The sequence below is a fragment of the Anabrus simplex genome, chromosome 3, assembly GCF_040414725.1.
Source record: "Anabrus simplex isolate iqAnaSimp1 chromosome 3, ASM4041472v1, whole genome shotgun sequence".
NCBI lineage: Eukaryota > Metazoa > Arthropoda > Insecta > Orthoptera > Tettigoniidae > Anabrus > Anabrus simplex.
Genome location: NC_090267.1, coordinates 194,752,375 through 194,767,878, shown reverse-complemented (window position 1 = coordinate 194,767,878; position 15,504 = coordinate 194,752,375). Strand labels below are relative to the sequence as shown.

General features: G+C 41.2%; 1 protein-coding gene across 2 annotated transcripts in view; it reads left to right on the top strand.

Moving 5' to 3' along the window:
- LOC136867154 (trypsin-1) overlaps positions 1–15,504 on the top strand; it is a 533,185-nt gene that overhangs the window by 433,088 nt on the left and 84,593 nt on the right. Inside the window, exon 6 of one of the 2 annotated variants that reach the window (XM_067144270.2) lies at positions 2,335–2,414. The exons of the other annotated variant lie outside the window; for it this stretch is intronic. Within the exon in view, the coding sequence (XP_067000371.1) occupies positions 2,335–2,400 (66 nt within the window). The 3' untranslated portion in view covers positions 2,401–2,414. Of the gene's footprint in view, positions 1–2,334; positions 2,415–15,504 lie in introns of those variants that run through there. 2 annotated transcript variants of the gene reach the window in all.

Here is a 15,504-nt window from a genome sequence, read left to right as displayed (position 1 = left end):
ATGGACCTATGGGAGTAATGGAGTTCCACTCCCATTTGACAGGCAAGGGACTCCTTGGAAACAACTTGGTGAACAAACGGAATTTGATGGGGAACTAATGGAATTAATGGGTCTTATGGAAGAAAGAAAGTAGAACTGGCTGAGTCAGCAAAGAGGATGCATCTGGATTGCTAGGAGTAAGTGATATTCAGGTAAGGGGAGATAACAAGGAAGAGATAGGAGATTATAAAGTGTACTTGACGGGTGTTAAAAAGGGAAGGGCAGAGTCTGGGGTAGGGATTTTCATCAGGAATACTATTGCGTGCAACATAGTTTCTGTTAGACACATAAATGAGTGAATGATATGGGTGGATTTGGCAGTTGGAGGAATTAGGACAAGAATTGTCTCAGTGTATTCACCATGTAAGGGTTCAGATAAGGATGAAGTTGACAAGTTTTATGAAGCATTGAGGGACATTATATTCAGGGCCAACAGCAAGGGCAGGATAGTGCTAATGGGCGATTTCAATGCGAGAGTTGGGAATAGAACTGAAGTCGTGGGAAAGATATGGAAGCTAATATGAATGGGAAGTATTTGCTGGACTTTGGTTCTAGTATAGGTTTAGCAGTTACGAATACATCCTTCAAGCATAAGCCTATTCACTGCTACACATGGGAGGTACCAGATCCATAATAGACTATATCTGTTAGGAATGTATGGGTTTTCCAAGAATTTTTCAATGATAGACCACTATCTGATCTGTAGTGAACTAATTATCCCGAGGCCTCGGACAGAGAAAATGAAATCTCTCTGCAAACAAATAAGGGTAGAAAATCCTCAGGATGAGGAAGTTAGAAAGAAGTACATGGATATGGTTAGTAGGAAGTTCTGAACAGGGGACAGTAAGCAGGTTCAGGATATAGAAAGAGAGTGGGTGACATACAGCAATGTTGAAGTAGAAACAGCAAGGAAATGCCTGTGAGTAAAGATGGGATAAAGCACACATCCTGTTGGATTGATGAAGTGAGAGCAGCTTTTAAACGTAAAAAGAAGGCTTATCAGAAATGGCTCCAAAAAAGGGCTGACGCAGACAGGGAATTATATGTAGATGAAGAAAACAGAGCAAAACAAATAGTTGCTGAATCCAAAAATAAGTCGTGGGAAGATTTTGGTAATAACCTGGAAAGGCTAGGTCTAGCAGGAGGGAAACCTTTCTGGACAGTAATAAAGAATCTTAGGAAGGGAGGGAAAAAGAAAATGAACAGTTTTTGAGTAATTCGAGTGAACTTATAATAGATCCCAGGGAATCACTGGAAAGTGGAGGGAAGATTTTGAAAATCAACGTAAAAGGAAAACTTCCTGGTGGTGTCTCGAACAACCAAGCTCATGGGGAGGAGGAAAATGATGTTGGTGAAATTACTACTGAGGAAGTGGAAAAGGTGGTAAATAAACTCCATTGTCATAAATCATCAGGAGCAGATGAAATTAGACCTGAAATGGTGAAGTATAGTGGGAAGGCAGGGATGAAATGGCTTCATAGAGTAGTAAAATTAGCAAGGAGTGTTGGTAAAGTACCTTCAGATTGGACAAAAGCAGTAATTGCATCTATCTATAAGCAAGGGAACAGGAAGGATTGCAACAACTATTGAGGTATCTCATTGATTTTGTATACCAGGTAAAGTATTCACTGGCATCTTGGAAGGGAGGGTGCAATGAGTGGTTGAGAGGAAGTTGGATGAAAACCAGTGTGGTTTCAGACCACAGGGGAGCTGTCAGGATCAAATTTTCAATATGTGCCAGGTAATTGAAAAATGCTACGAGAGGAATAGACAGTTATGTTTCGTTGATCTTGAGAAAGCATCTGAGGGAAAACATGTTCGCCATACTGGGGGACTATGGTATTAAGGGTAGATTATTAAAATCAATCAATACCGGGTGAGTTGGCTGTGCAGTTAGGAGCATGAAGCTGTGAGCTTGCATCTGGGAGATAGTGGATTCTAACCCCATTGTCGGCACCTCTGAAAATGGTTCTCAATGGTTTCCCATTTTCACACAGGCAAATGCTGGGGCTGTACCTTAATTAAGGCCACGGCTGCTTCCTTCGCATTCCTAGGCCTTTCCTGTCCCATCATCGCCATAAAACCTATCTGTGTTGGTGTGACGTAAAAGCACATAGCAAAAAAAAAATCAGTCAAAGGCATTTATGTTGACAATTGGGCTGCAGTGTGATTGATGGCAGAATGAGTTCTTGGTTCAGGGTACTTACAGGCGTTAGACAAGACTATAATCTTTCACCCTTGTTCATAGTTTGCATGAATCATCTGCTAATTCTAACGATTTGGTCTTAATGACAGATTGTGCCGACAGCCCGCAGTCTAATATCTTGGAACTTGAAAATAGATGCAATGAATATGGTATGAAAATTAGCCTTTCGAAGACTAAATTGATGTCACAAGGTAAGAAATCCAAGAGATTTGAAAGGGGTGTAGATGATGATGATGTTTGTTGTTTAAAGGGGCCTAACAGCTAGGTCATTAGCCCCTAATGGTACGAGATGAAACAAAATGACATGATAATTAAAATTTTGAAATGTATCCACTTACTAGAATTTAAAGTGAATGGTGATGAAAAATGATTATGAGATTAAAACAATCAATGGATCTAATTCACAATGCCTTATTTTCTAATATTTATAGAAAATATAGATGACAATGAAATAAGGCATTGCCTGGAAATATATATACAGAGTGTTAGGTGTATACCTGCAGATATTTCTTCTAGCAATAGAGAACGATGTGACGAACCACTATATATAAAACTTTTAGTAATTCTCGGAAGTTATTTTCGAGAGCAAAGAGATACGATGTTTTTAGAATAGGTAGTATGCCTTGTTCTTTTGAATGAATAGCTTCCCTTTGAGAACAGGCGAGTCACGCGCCATGCGTGCCAAACTGGTTTCTGTTTATGTTTACGTGCAACAGCTGAACGCTACCTATGCAATGCACGAGATGTTACGTAACATACTTGTCAAACTGGTTTTATGTTTAAGAGCAACAGAGCTACGATAACAGCTGAAGGTGGTTACTACAGTAGTGTATGCCTTGTTACGTTACATTCTCGCCAGACTGGTTTCGTAGTTGTCAGTATTCAGTTTCCGTCTTAGGGGCTTCAGACAACCCTGGTCATCGGTTTCGGGCCCTGGAGATGTACCGAATTCTCAGCGTTAATACTGGTTCATTTGCTGTTATGTCCTTTAAGGGATTGGGATATGTGTGGTCATCAGCCCCGTGGTCTAGTGAGTATGGAAATGACCTGAAAACCTGAATCGGTGCGGGACCTGCACGAGCGGGTGATATAATTATTGGTTGGGATAGGCGCGCCGGGACGTGAAATACAGTAGATCCCCGTTGTGCATTGCGTAAAGGTAGAAGAAAGATGGCAGGTCCTTACGCCAACGAAAGCAGTCATGGGATGCCCAAATGAGTAGCATCGGAATTGAATTATCGAAACACATCGAACGTTTAGTTTCAAAGGAATATTGGACATGTTATACTGTACAACTAAATAAATTAAACGTACCTACATTTCGTGCCTCCTTCCGGGCTGAGTTGCTCAGACGGTTGAGGTGCAGGCCTTTTGACTCCAACTTTACAGGTTCGAACCTGGCCCAGTCCGGTGGTATTTGAAGGTGCTCAAATACTGTAGGTCAGCCTCGTGTCGGCAGATTTTCTGGTACATAAAAATAACTCGTGCGGGACTAAATTCGGACACCTCAGCGTCTCAGAAAACCGTAGAAGTAGTTAGTGGGACGTAAAGCACTTAACGTTATTATTATTATTATTATTATTATTATTATTATTATTATTAGGTCATTAAAAGCTGAAATACGTGGAAGAATATAGTAAAATATGCGTGGTTTAAGAGGAAACAAGATGAAATGTATGTCACGTGAGTTAGCATCGGTCGCAGTAGTTACCTACAGATTACTATGCGTAAAACGAGAACCAGGTCAAGCTCGTGGGGATGAGTCAGCTGTAATCTCGTATTGTGTATAAACATCAAACATACACATCAACAAATATAAGAAACATAAACAAGGTTACACGTTAGAGACATGTAGCTATTAACCTGAACGCCAGGCCGACGGTCGCTTTCATGAGTACAGATGAGTTATCAAATTATACGCAATCCACAGATGTCGAACATATCTAAGAAGATTCCGCCACAACTATATTACATTTTACTATGATGGTGCTAATAACAAATCGCAGTAGCTATTGGCTTTACGTCGCACCTACACAGATAGGCCTTATGGCGACGATGGGACTGGAACGGGCTAGGACAGGGAAGGAAGCGGCCGTGGCCTTAATTAAGGTACAGCACCAGCATTTGCCTGATGTGAGAATGGGAAACCACGGAAAACCATCTTCTGGGCTGCCGAGAGTGGGGTTCGAACCCACTATCTCCCGAATAATGGATACTGGCCACACTGAAATGAAATGTCGTATGGCTTTTAGTGCCGGGAGTGTCCGAGGACAAGTTCGGCTCGCCAGATGCAGGTCTTTTGATTTGACTCCCGTAGGCGACCTGCGCGTCGTGATGAGGATGAAATGATGATGAAGATGGCACATACACCCAGTTCCCGTGCCAGCAAATTTAACCACTTAAGGTTAAACTTCCGACCCTCCCGGGAATCAAACACGGTACCCCTGTGACCAAAGGCCAGCACGCTAACCATTTAGCCATGGAGCCGGACTTAAGCGACTGCAGCTTTCGAGCTCGGTAAATCGCAGCAGATTACGCTACTGCGTGTTGAGATGATGTCGGTAGAATACAGTATACCTGTTAAGGCATAAGGCTGCAGTAGAAGAAGAGGAAGAAGAAGGTAACGAGAGCCACATAGTCAAGCAGCACACAGCTGAACAAAGTGCACATTAGTGACACAGACATAAGAGTGGCGTGGTCGCGGGAACTACAGTCGCATCCGTAACACTCTGTTGTAGAAAAATAATGAACTAACATACAGTACGGGCTCCGTAATTCCAGGTGGACGGTAACAAGACTATCTCGAATAGAAAAGTACGAATTTACGACCGTACACGAAAACGCCTGTGAACAACATAATGTACCTATGTTAAACATTACAGTACAACAGTTTAGAAAACAAAAACATACAGATTGCATTAAAAGAAATGTTAAACTTTCTTTTGTAAATTAACAAAACACTCTAGGCAATCTTCTTAAGTTAAATATTAACTTATAGTTCCTATTTCAGTAATGATGAATATAGAACGATTATTTTATTGAATATTTATACGTGACGACGACGACGACGACGACGACGATGATGATGATGATGATGATGATGGTGATGATGATGATGGCTGTCTTAATGTCATCGGCCCTTAAAAACGCAAAGTGTCCTCTGTTTTAACTCGTAGGGAATAAGAAACAAAATATAAATTGCTGGAAGCCTTTCCCGATAGATTCATGAAGGGCAACCCGTGTTCTGTTCTGCCACACGATACACTAGCAGCATATAATGGTATTCGTGGTATTCATACACTGGCATTATTCAAGTAATACTACTGATTCTACTACTACGAAGTAACTCGCGTACTAGTACGGACGATAATAAATTCGCATCTCTGACAGCTGTTATTCAGGTCAAGGTCAGACAGACCGGTTTCATGTAGGAGTGGGGAACCCGTCCAGCCACATTTTCGTCGCTAGGAACAGCAGACAACCGGCATGTGACAGGTCTAGTGCTTTTGTCGAACTGCTTACGTGGAATATGCTCCCACAGTGCGATTTCAATATCATGGTCTTTTGGGAGTCCAACTCGCCGTATGCAGAAACAACCCGTGTTGACGTGTACGTAAATAAAGTTTATTACGTCAACGAAAGAATGCATGGGATAGAATTTCAAAGTGAGTAGTATCGGAATTGAAATGTCAAAACACATCGAACGTTTTACTTCATACCAGTAAGGGACATGTTATAAACATAAATTAATTAAACGTACCTTCCTTTCGTGCTTCCAACCGAAGAGAACATGTTTAAATGTAAATGAGAACCTTGTAGCTTACTGCTGATTTTGCAGTGCCTATTCAACGTATCAAAATAAACGTTGCCAGGCTGAGTGGCTCAGACGGTTCAAGCACTGGTTTCATGAACTTAGCAGGCTGGATCCTGGCTCAGTCCGCTGGTATTTGAAGGTGCTCAAATACGACCACTTCTGATCGGTAGATTTACGGGCACGTTAAAGAATACCTGTGGGCAAAATTCCGACACCACGCGTCTCCATTGGCACGTGAAGATTTATTATTATTATTATTATTATTATTATTATTATTATTATTATTATTATTATTATTATTATTATTATTATTATTATTATTGGGTGAGCTGGCCGTGCGATTAGCTTGCATCCGTCGAAAAGCCACTAACAATATTATTATAAAAACTGTGTTAGTCTATTATTACTGACTATTATGAAAATAAAAGTTAATCGCCCCACTCAAACTTCGTAGCTCGTAATCTGTCAGAAAACACTAAAGAAAATAGTGAACTTTTAAGAGGTCCGAATTATTATTAATATTATAATTGCGGACATGTCTCCGAAATTACCGAAGCATGTACTTACAAATTGTTTTACGTCGCACCGACACAAATATGTCTTACGGCGACGATGGGAGAGAAAAGGGATACAAGTGGGAAGGAAGCGTTCGAAGTCTAATAAAGGTACAGTTCCAGCATTTCCCTGATGTGAAAATGGGAAACTACGGAAAACCATCTTCCCGGCTACCGACAGTGGAGTTCGAACCCACTATCACCAGAATACAAGCTCACAGCTGCGCGCCCCTAACCGCACGATCAACTTACTCTAAGCTCCAATGCCGGTCTGCGTAGCTCGGACGATAGAGCGCTGGTCTTCTGATCCCACCTTGGCAGGTTCGATGGCGGCTCAGTTCGGTGGTATTTGAAGGTGCTGAAATACGCAAGTCTCGTGTCTGTGGATTTACATGCATTTAATAAAGTACTGCTTTACAAAATTCTGGCACTTCAGCGTCTTCGAAAACCGTGAAAATTAGTTAGTGGAACGTAAAGATATTAGTAGTAGTAGTAGTAGTAATAGTAGTAACATTATTATTACGGACGTTTTAATTAAACGGGTCCGTTACATTACCTATCGGCACTTACTATCCAGTAATTAGCCTTCTGTCCACCTCTGTGGTATAGTGGTTAGTGTGATTAGCTGCCAAGCCCCGGAGGCCCGTGTTCCATTCCCAGCTCCGCCACGAAATTTGAAAAGTGGTACGAGGGCTGGAACGGGGCCACTAAGCCTCGGGAGGTGAAATGGGTAGAGGTGGTTCGATTCCCACCTCAGCCATCCTGAAAGTGGTTTCCCGTAGTTTCGCACTTCTCCAGGCAAATGCCGGGATGGTACCTAACTTAAGGCCACGGCCGCTTCCTTCCCTCTTCCTTGTCTATCCCTTCCAATCTCCCCATTCCCCGGCAAGGCCTACACAAGACCCCTGTTCAGCATAGAAGGTGAGGCCGCCTGGGCGAGGTACTGGTCATTCTCCCCAGTTGTATCCCCCGACCCAATGTCTCACGCTCCAGGACACTGCCCTTCAGGCGGTAGAGGTGGGATCCCTCGCTGAGTCCGAGGGAAAACCAACCCTGGAAGGTAAACAAATTAGGAAAAAGAAGAATAAGCCTTCTATTAGAAATGCCCGGCGGCAATTCCACAGTAGACCGAGCTCGATAGCTGCAGTCGCTTAACTGCGGCCAGTATCCAGTATTCGGGAGATAGCAGGTTCGAACCCCACTGTCGGCGGCCCTGAGGATGATTTTCCGTGGTTTCCCATTTTCACACCAGGCAAATGCTGAAATCTGTCTCATTAATAACAATATGACTGAATACTTACAGCCTTTTCTTTCAGTGTCCACCGTCCTTTCATTGACCTGAAAAGTCAGAATGAAAAGTCAGAAATTCATCGTAGACTGTCGCAATAACATCACATAAATGTTGCGCTCATCTTTCATTTACTTATTAACTATTTCCTTTCATTTTGTCAGCTTTGATCACTGAGTAATGCCATTGACGTCTTATAAATCACACACAACTATACAATACTTCATTCGCACGTATGTGCTGGTGCGTATCTTCGAGGTCACTGTAAGGATCCTGTGTACATTTTACACAGAGTACCCTAGACCGGTTTTCGAGTACAGCAAGTGGCCTGGCACGTGAGTCATCCTCTCCTACTTGCCAAGCCTTTAGGGGAAGTGCACAACAACATGTGTTGGCCTGCGATAAGAAACAGGTTCAACAAGCCCTAGACTCTGCTACTGTACTTCCACTACGCGTGGACAGAATGACGTAACCGGCATATCCTGCTACGGCCGTTCAAAACACATTAGGTCCTGAAATATTTGGCTCAGTTATGGGCAAACTAATAGGACAAGATAAAAAGTACATAGCATATATTGTGAGATGTCTTTTTCTTTGCCGACTAGCTTAATATCTTCACGTATACACCTAACACCCTGTATATATATAATTCAAGTTAGAAGTTAAAATAACACATTAAAATACGCAAACATGAACTAAAATAGTTAATGGGATAAAAGTGTAGTTAACAGAAATACACTAATACAAAGGGCATTATTACACAGGATTAAAAAAAACCACTATCCCTCATAAAATGGATAATGATGTCTGCTGATTGCTCGTCATCCCGTAGGATGAGGGAAATGGCACTCGAGAGTTGTAGACTACGGCGTAGATCGGCCAGGTCCACACACTCCATAAGGTCATGTACCACTGTTAGATGACCGCAACAAGTATCCACCGGGGGGCGTTCACCCTTCAGTAGGTAGAAGTGCGTTACTATGTCATGGCCAATCCGAAGATGACATAATACCACTGCTTCTCTCCTAGAAGCCGAAGCAAGGTCTTCCATACCTTCACAGTTCCTTTTATTGCTCTCAGCTTATTTGGTAGAGGGGTGGCCTGCCATTCCATCTCCCAATAGGACATAACCAAATGTCTCTGCTGAGAGCGAATGTCATTGCCTGGAATCCTGTAAGGCAACGAGGGCAAGGTGACAGCCTCCTTGGCAGCCTTATCAGCTAACTCATTTCCTTCTACACCAATGTGGCCTGGGAGCCACATAAACATAATTCCGGTGCTGGCATCCAAACACCCAGCCAACAGGTCCTGGATCCGCTGCACCAGAGGGTGCTGAGGGAAACATGTATCCATAGATTTTAGCGTGCTCAAGGAGTCGGTATACAGCAAAAATTGCCAGCGCTCATCGGAGAGTGTGTACCACAGAGATTCACAGGTGGCATAGAGCTCTGCTGTGTACACACCACAGATTTTTGGTAGAGGAAGAAGAAACCTGTTGTTGTCAACAACGAACATACAGCCTATTCCCGCTTCTGCCCTCGAAACGTCCATGAAGACAACAACCGAATCAGGGTACAAGTCAACAACAGACTGGAAGAGTCTCCGATAAATGGAGGGGTACATGTTTTCTTTCAGGACGGTGTGCAAATCTTGAATGAATTCAGGTCATCGTATTATCCAAGGAGGTACTCTACTTGGTCATCTGATGAGGCAAGGAACCGAAGGTACATCAAGTAATCTATGTCTGCTATCCAAGGGTATTCTAACCGGCTGCATTGCTTGAGGGTAAGCAGTGTACAGCCAATGCTTGCCATTGTGGAATACACATGGATAGCTTGGGTAAAATGGCATTTGTTGCAAATTTGCAGCATAGGTCAGAAGCAAATGCTGGTGCCGCAGGTGTAAAGGCGGCACGCCAGATTCAGCGAGCAAGCTAGCAATGGGGCTTGTAAGAAAAGCTCCCATTGCCAACCTAACTCCACTGTGATGAATGCTATTCAATTGGGCTAGTAATGCTTTGCTTTGCCGATCCATATGCTGCACTGCCATAGTCTAATCTGGATAAAATATGTTCCCTATTGGAACCATAAAACAGCGTCAACAAATGACCCACATTGGGCTACAGCCATATGGGACCATACGCCATGTTGCTAGAATGTATGGGACCTCTTTGGTCAAGAGTCAAATGCCACCTCATCTGGAAAAACCAAAAAAGAAAAAAGAAATGAATCCAAACTGATGGGTGAACAATGCGCTTTGGACCGTACGAGGATCGACCGCACATCCCTCCATTCCTGTAGCACAATATCCGACCTCCTGGAGCTGTCATGCATCCATGGAAAAATAAATAAAATTCTAATACTAACTTAGAGCCATAACAGAACGGAGGAAATATAAGGATGCATTAAACTATGGCAAATGATAATAGCAAAATAAATATCTTTTGAACAAATGTAATTCCTCTTGTTAAAACACACACATCAAATATTAACTTGAATGATAACAAATACTATACATGTCAGCCGAATTACACAAAAAGAATTTCTAGGTATAACTCCATTCCATTCTTAATTCCACATTCGATTGATGATCATTCTTTTATTTCTGGACCGTACGATAAGCACACTGATACTTTGAACACTAATTTGAAATATACCCTAATACATGTATTTGTTTGTAAGTGCAATTATTTATCATTGACCTATTTCTTCCAAATTGGAAGAGACATATTACACTCCCGAATTCTGGAGCCAACTTTGGGTGGTTGCCTAATGAACTAATAAAATCCTAAATAAAAATAACTCCATATAATGCAAATACATATGGACATGACACAACAGACAAAAACAGATGTTGGGTCCGGCATCGAACCACATTGCATTGAATAAAAAAAAAACCAAACCATGGTGTAGAACATGCTCTCAAAGTCTGCCACACACGCACATCAAATAAAATAATTATTGAAGAACAACGTACAATAAAATATACACACACAATACACAACTCCTCTAAAAAACATTTAGAAAATGTGATTGGCTGTGTATCAGGGGAAACTGTGCGTGATGAAAATCCTGAGTTTGCCTTGGGACTCAAACTGAAGATCTTCTGCACGTCACCAGGTTTTGGGTCACTGAAAATCACTATCTTTAAGGGTTATGAACTTCATATTGTTGGTCCATACTGAACTGAGATAACATATAAATAATGCACAGTAGTTTTCCACCTATTCAATACTAAGTTGTATTTACAGTATTTACATTACATGGGACTAGTTTCAACCCTACTCGGGGTCATCATCAGCCATATTAAAAACACACAATAAATGAAAAATCCTAAAACATGTTTTCTAGCAGTAAGAGTCATCATCATCATCATCATCATCATCATCATCATTTCCCAACTCCAGTTTCCCAGGTGTAGTGTACAAGCGCTTGCCATCTCCTTCTGTCTTCATACATCTTCTGATCCAGTACATCCTCCCATTTGTATCCTCTCTCCTCCACATATGATCTTACAGTCTCTACCCAATGTTTTCTTGGTCTTCCCTGTGGTCTTCTTCCTACGAGATTAAGGTCAAAATATTTTCTGGCAGGTCTTTCCCTGTTCATTCTCATTATGTGCCCTTACCACTGAAGTCTGCGTTTCTTTATGACACTGATAATAGGAACCTCAATACCAGCTACTTTCCTATTCACTTCATTTCTGATCTTGTCCTTTGTGGTTGTTTGGTTCATGGTTCTAATGAATCTCATTTCAGTTGCTTGGATTCTACTGAAGTCTTTGTTTAGTAGGGTACATGTCTCTAAACCGTACGTGAGGATTGGTACGAAGTAAGTGTGGTACATGATTGTTTTTGCTTTCTGTGGTATTTTGCAGTCCCAGAGGAGATTTCTGACTTGACTGTAGAAGTTCGATGCTTTCTGTGTCCTGCTGAGTATTTCCTGCCTAACAGTGTTGTCTTTTGATATTGTGCTTCCAAGGTACTTGAAGTGGGAAGCTGATTCAATTTTTGCTCCTTCCAGAAATATATCTGAGCTTGTTCCTTCCCTGTTGATGGTCATTTCCACTGTCTTTGTTTTGCTCATCTTCAGTCCAAAATTTTTGAATGTGCTGTTCCATTCATTAAGTTTCTTCTGAACTTCAGCTTCTGTCTCTCCCTATAAAAGCACATCATCAGCAAATACCAGGGCGTTTGGTTCACTGTTCATTTCCTTGATAGATTTGATGACCTTGTCCATTACTATTATGAACAGGAGTGGTGACAGAGCACTTCCTTGTTGGACACCTCTCTTTGTTTCAAACAATTTTGATCATCCGTTGCCTATCTGGACACAGCTGTAGCACTTCTGGTATAGCATCTTGACTTTGTCCATCAAGTACTTTGGCACCTTTAGGTCTTCCAGACATTCCCATATCTTGTTTCGAGGAACACTATCATATGCTTTTTCAATGTCCACAAATGCAATCACAAGATTTCTTCCATATTCCCAGTACTTTTCTGTCAGCATCTTTACTGCAAAGATAAGATCCACAGTACTTCCTGAACCCGTGTTGTTCTTCCTCAAGCAAAGGTTTCACTATCTTCCTAAGTCTTGTTTCTATGATCTTTTCCAACAGCTTCAGTGAGTGTGACAATAACGTGATGCCTCTGTAATTTCCACATTTTCGTCGGTTGCCCTTTTTGAACAGTGGGGTGATGACTCCTTTACTCCAATCTTCTGGAATTTTGTTACTTTCCCAAATCACTGATAACACTCTATATAGCCAATTCAAAGCTGGTATTCCAGCTGCCTTTATCATGTCTGAGCTGAGATCATCAAAGCCTGGGGACTTCCCATTTTGCATGTTCTTTAGTGCTGTTTCTACCTCAAGCCATGTTAATGGGTATTTGTTGTTTTTGGCTTCATCTACATTACAATCATTGGTGGTGGTGTTGCTCCTATCTCCATTTAAGAGCATGCTGAAGTAGAGTACTTCTTCATTTCATCCCTCATCCCTTCCTCTGTTTGTATTAAGCTACCATCATCTGTTTCCAGTGCAAGGATGTTTATATTTTCATTTATTTTACTATTTACTATTTTGTATAGTAGTTTCTTACTTCCTTGACAGTCTTCTTCTATCCTTGTAGTAAAGTCATCCCAGCACTTTTCCTTTTCTTCCTGGATCAGTTTTATGAAAAATATAATTTTACAATATGAAGTGTGGTTGAAATGTTGCAGATGAAAATGAAATATTACGTGTGATGTATTTCACTATTACGTGTGATGTATTTCATTTTCATTTGCAACATTTCAACCACACTTCATATTGTAAAAATATATTTTTCATCTCTTACTGCTAGAAAACATGTTTTAGGATTTCTCATTTATTTTGTGTATGTTTTAATATGGCTGATGATGACCCCGAGTAGGGTTGAAAGTAGTCCCATGTAATGTAAATACTGTAAATACAGTACAACTTAGTATTGAATAGGTGGAAAACTCTACTGTGCATTATTTATATGAAATCCCTATCTATTCTAGATTATAGAAGAAGAAACAAATATTCCAATCCAGCATTCTAGTAAATCATATTCCCATACCGAACTGAACATAATATAATTGGGAAAAATACAAATGCACTTATTCTGTAAACCATGGGCATCTTTACTTTCTGTAATAAGGTTTGACATATCTATTCTCCTCTGCAGAACTTGCCCTAACACAACACGGGCAGAGAGGGCTCCCCTCCTTGTGGCATAAATAACCTGTCACATGGTCCTGCCTCATCTTGAAAGGCTAGCAACTCATCTCTTTAAATAACACAAAATCCTCTTTAAAGTGCAGCATTCTTAGCAGCATCTTAGAACATAGTAGTAATTCACATTTCAACCACAATTAATAACATTATTCATGCATACTCTGCACATACACCTACCTTATATCAAGTCAAACCTTTATTTATCCTTACAATTCCACAGAATTTAATCACGAAGGACCCAAGTTCACAACTTACTAAACACACAGAAAATAAACACATGGTTTTCTTCTAACTTATACTCAACACATCATAAAATTATTAACGTGGTCATTATGTTTCACTCTGTAAAAATATTATCCTCTTAAAGGAAAAAAGAAAATTTCCTATCTAAATTGGGAGGACATGCAGTTGAGTCCCAGGCATGTCACACATCACACAAAATAAGACAGCCAATTATCTATACTATGATAATGCAAAATTTCTTTAAAATCAGGGTGAATTGCTATCCCATCAATTAACACATCAGCGAAGGCATATAGATGACCCTATCATCATAGCCATAAATACTGTTACAACTTAAAACATGAAAAATGCAAATATTATGAGAAGTATTTTAATTTGCTGTTAGTATGTTGTTCTTACAGGCATTCTTTACACAAATCACCAATCACTTTTTGAAATGGTCACCTTTGGCACTGATACAGGCTCTGAGTCCTTGTGGCCACTCATCTATGGTGGAACAGAGGACATCCAGGGAGAAATCTGCCACTGCTGACAATAATAAAGAACACTTTAAACTTCCAATGGTGGGGTGGCACTTCTTGCAGACGATGCCCTCAAGCACTGACCACAGTCGGTAGTCCAAAGGGTTCAGGTTCGGACTGCTACTGGGCCAATCTTCAGTTGAAATGAAGTTGGGGACATGACGCTGAAGCCACCCTTAAGTTGACCTAGCCCTGTGGACTGGAGCAGAATCCTGCTGGAAAGTCCAGGGTTGGTTTTGAAACAATGTGCCACTTAAGTTCTTTACAAAAGGCTCCAAAACGGTGCTTTCGTACACTCTGGCACTGGTTTTAACACCCTTTTCACAGAAATGCAGCTGGGTGGTGCCAGAATAACTCACCCCCCCACCACACCATCACAGAGGAGGGATGATGAGCCCTCTGAACTTGCGGAACCTTTTTACTGGCTTACCGAGATGATGATGATGATGATGCACAAACCCAGTCATTTTGCACAATGAAAGATTCTTCAATAGTGAATACCTTTTCAGTGGTGAAGAGGATGTTTCGATGACCATTTTGTGCGTAACGCTACAGGAGACGTTGACATTTAAGCACTGTCAGCTTCTTTAGGTGCGTGTCAAGGTAATGTCTTGTTTGTTGGCGATAAGCCTTCTTGAATTGTTCATTTCATAGGCCATGATAGCCTGCTTCTGCACCGCATTTCTCCAAATACAAACCGCCACTGCCTTTTGTTTTGCTGGAGTCCTGACACTGCGTGGGCGACACTCCCTTGGACGATCCTTTACAGTCCCGGTTGCAGTGAATCGCTCAATGGTCCAGTACACAAACATACGACTGATTTTCAGCTTTTGCAGCATCTTGAAAATATCACTTGGAGATTTTCCAACTTTATGTAATACTATTACTGCAACATGATTTTCATAATCACCTCATTCCATGTTGAAACCTGGAGCTAGATGCTTCCTCTTTCACAGACAAGTGAACAATGGTTCAAGGTTAACGTGTGCACACTGGTAGTTCTTTACCTGCCAAACCAGATGTATAGTGTGTGTCAAAAGTTTGTAACAGTATTTATGGCTAGACTGGGTAACATAAATGTCCCAAATCTAACAAAAAGA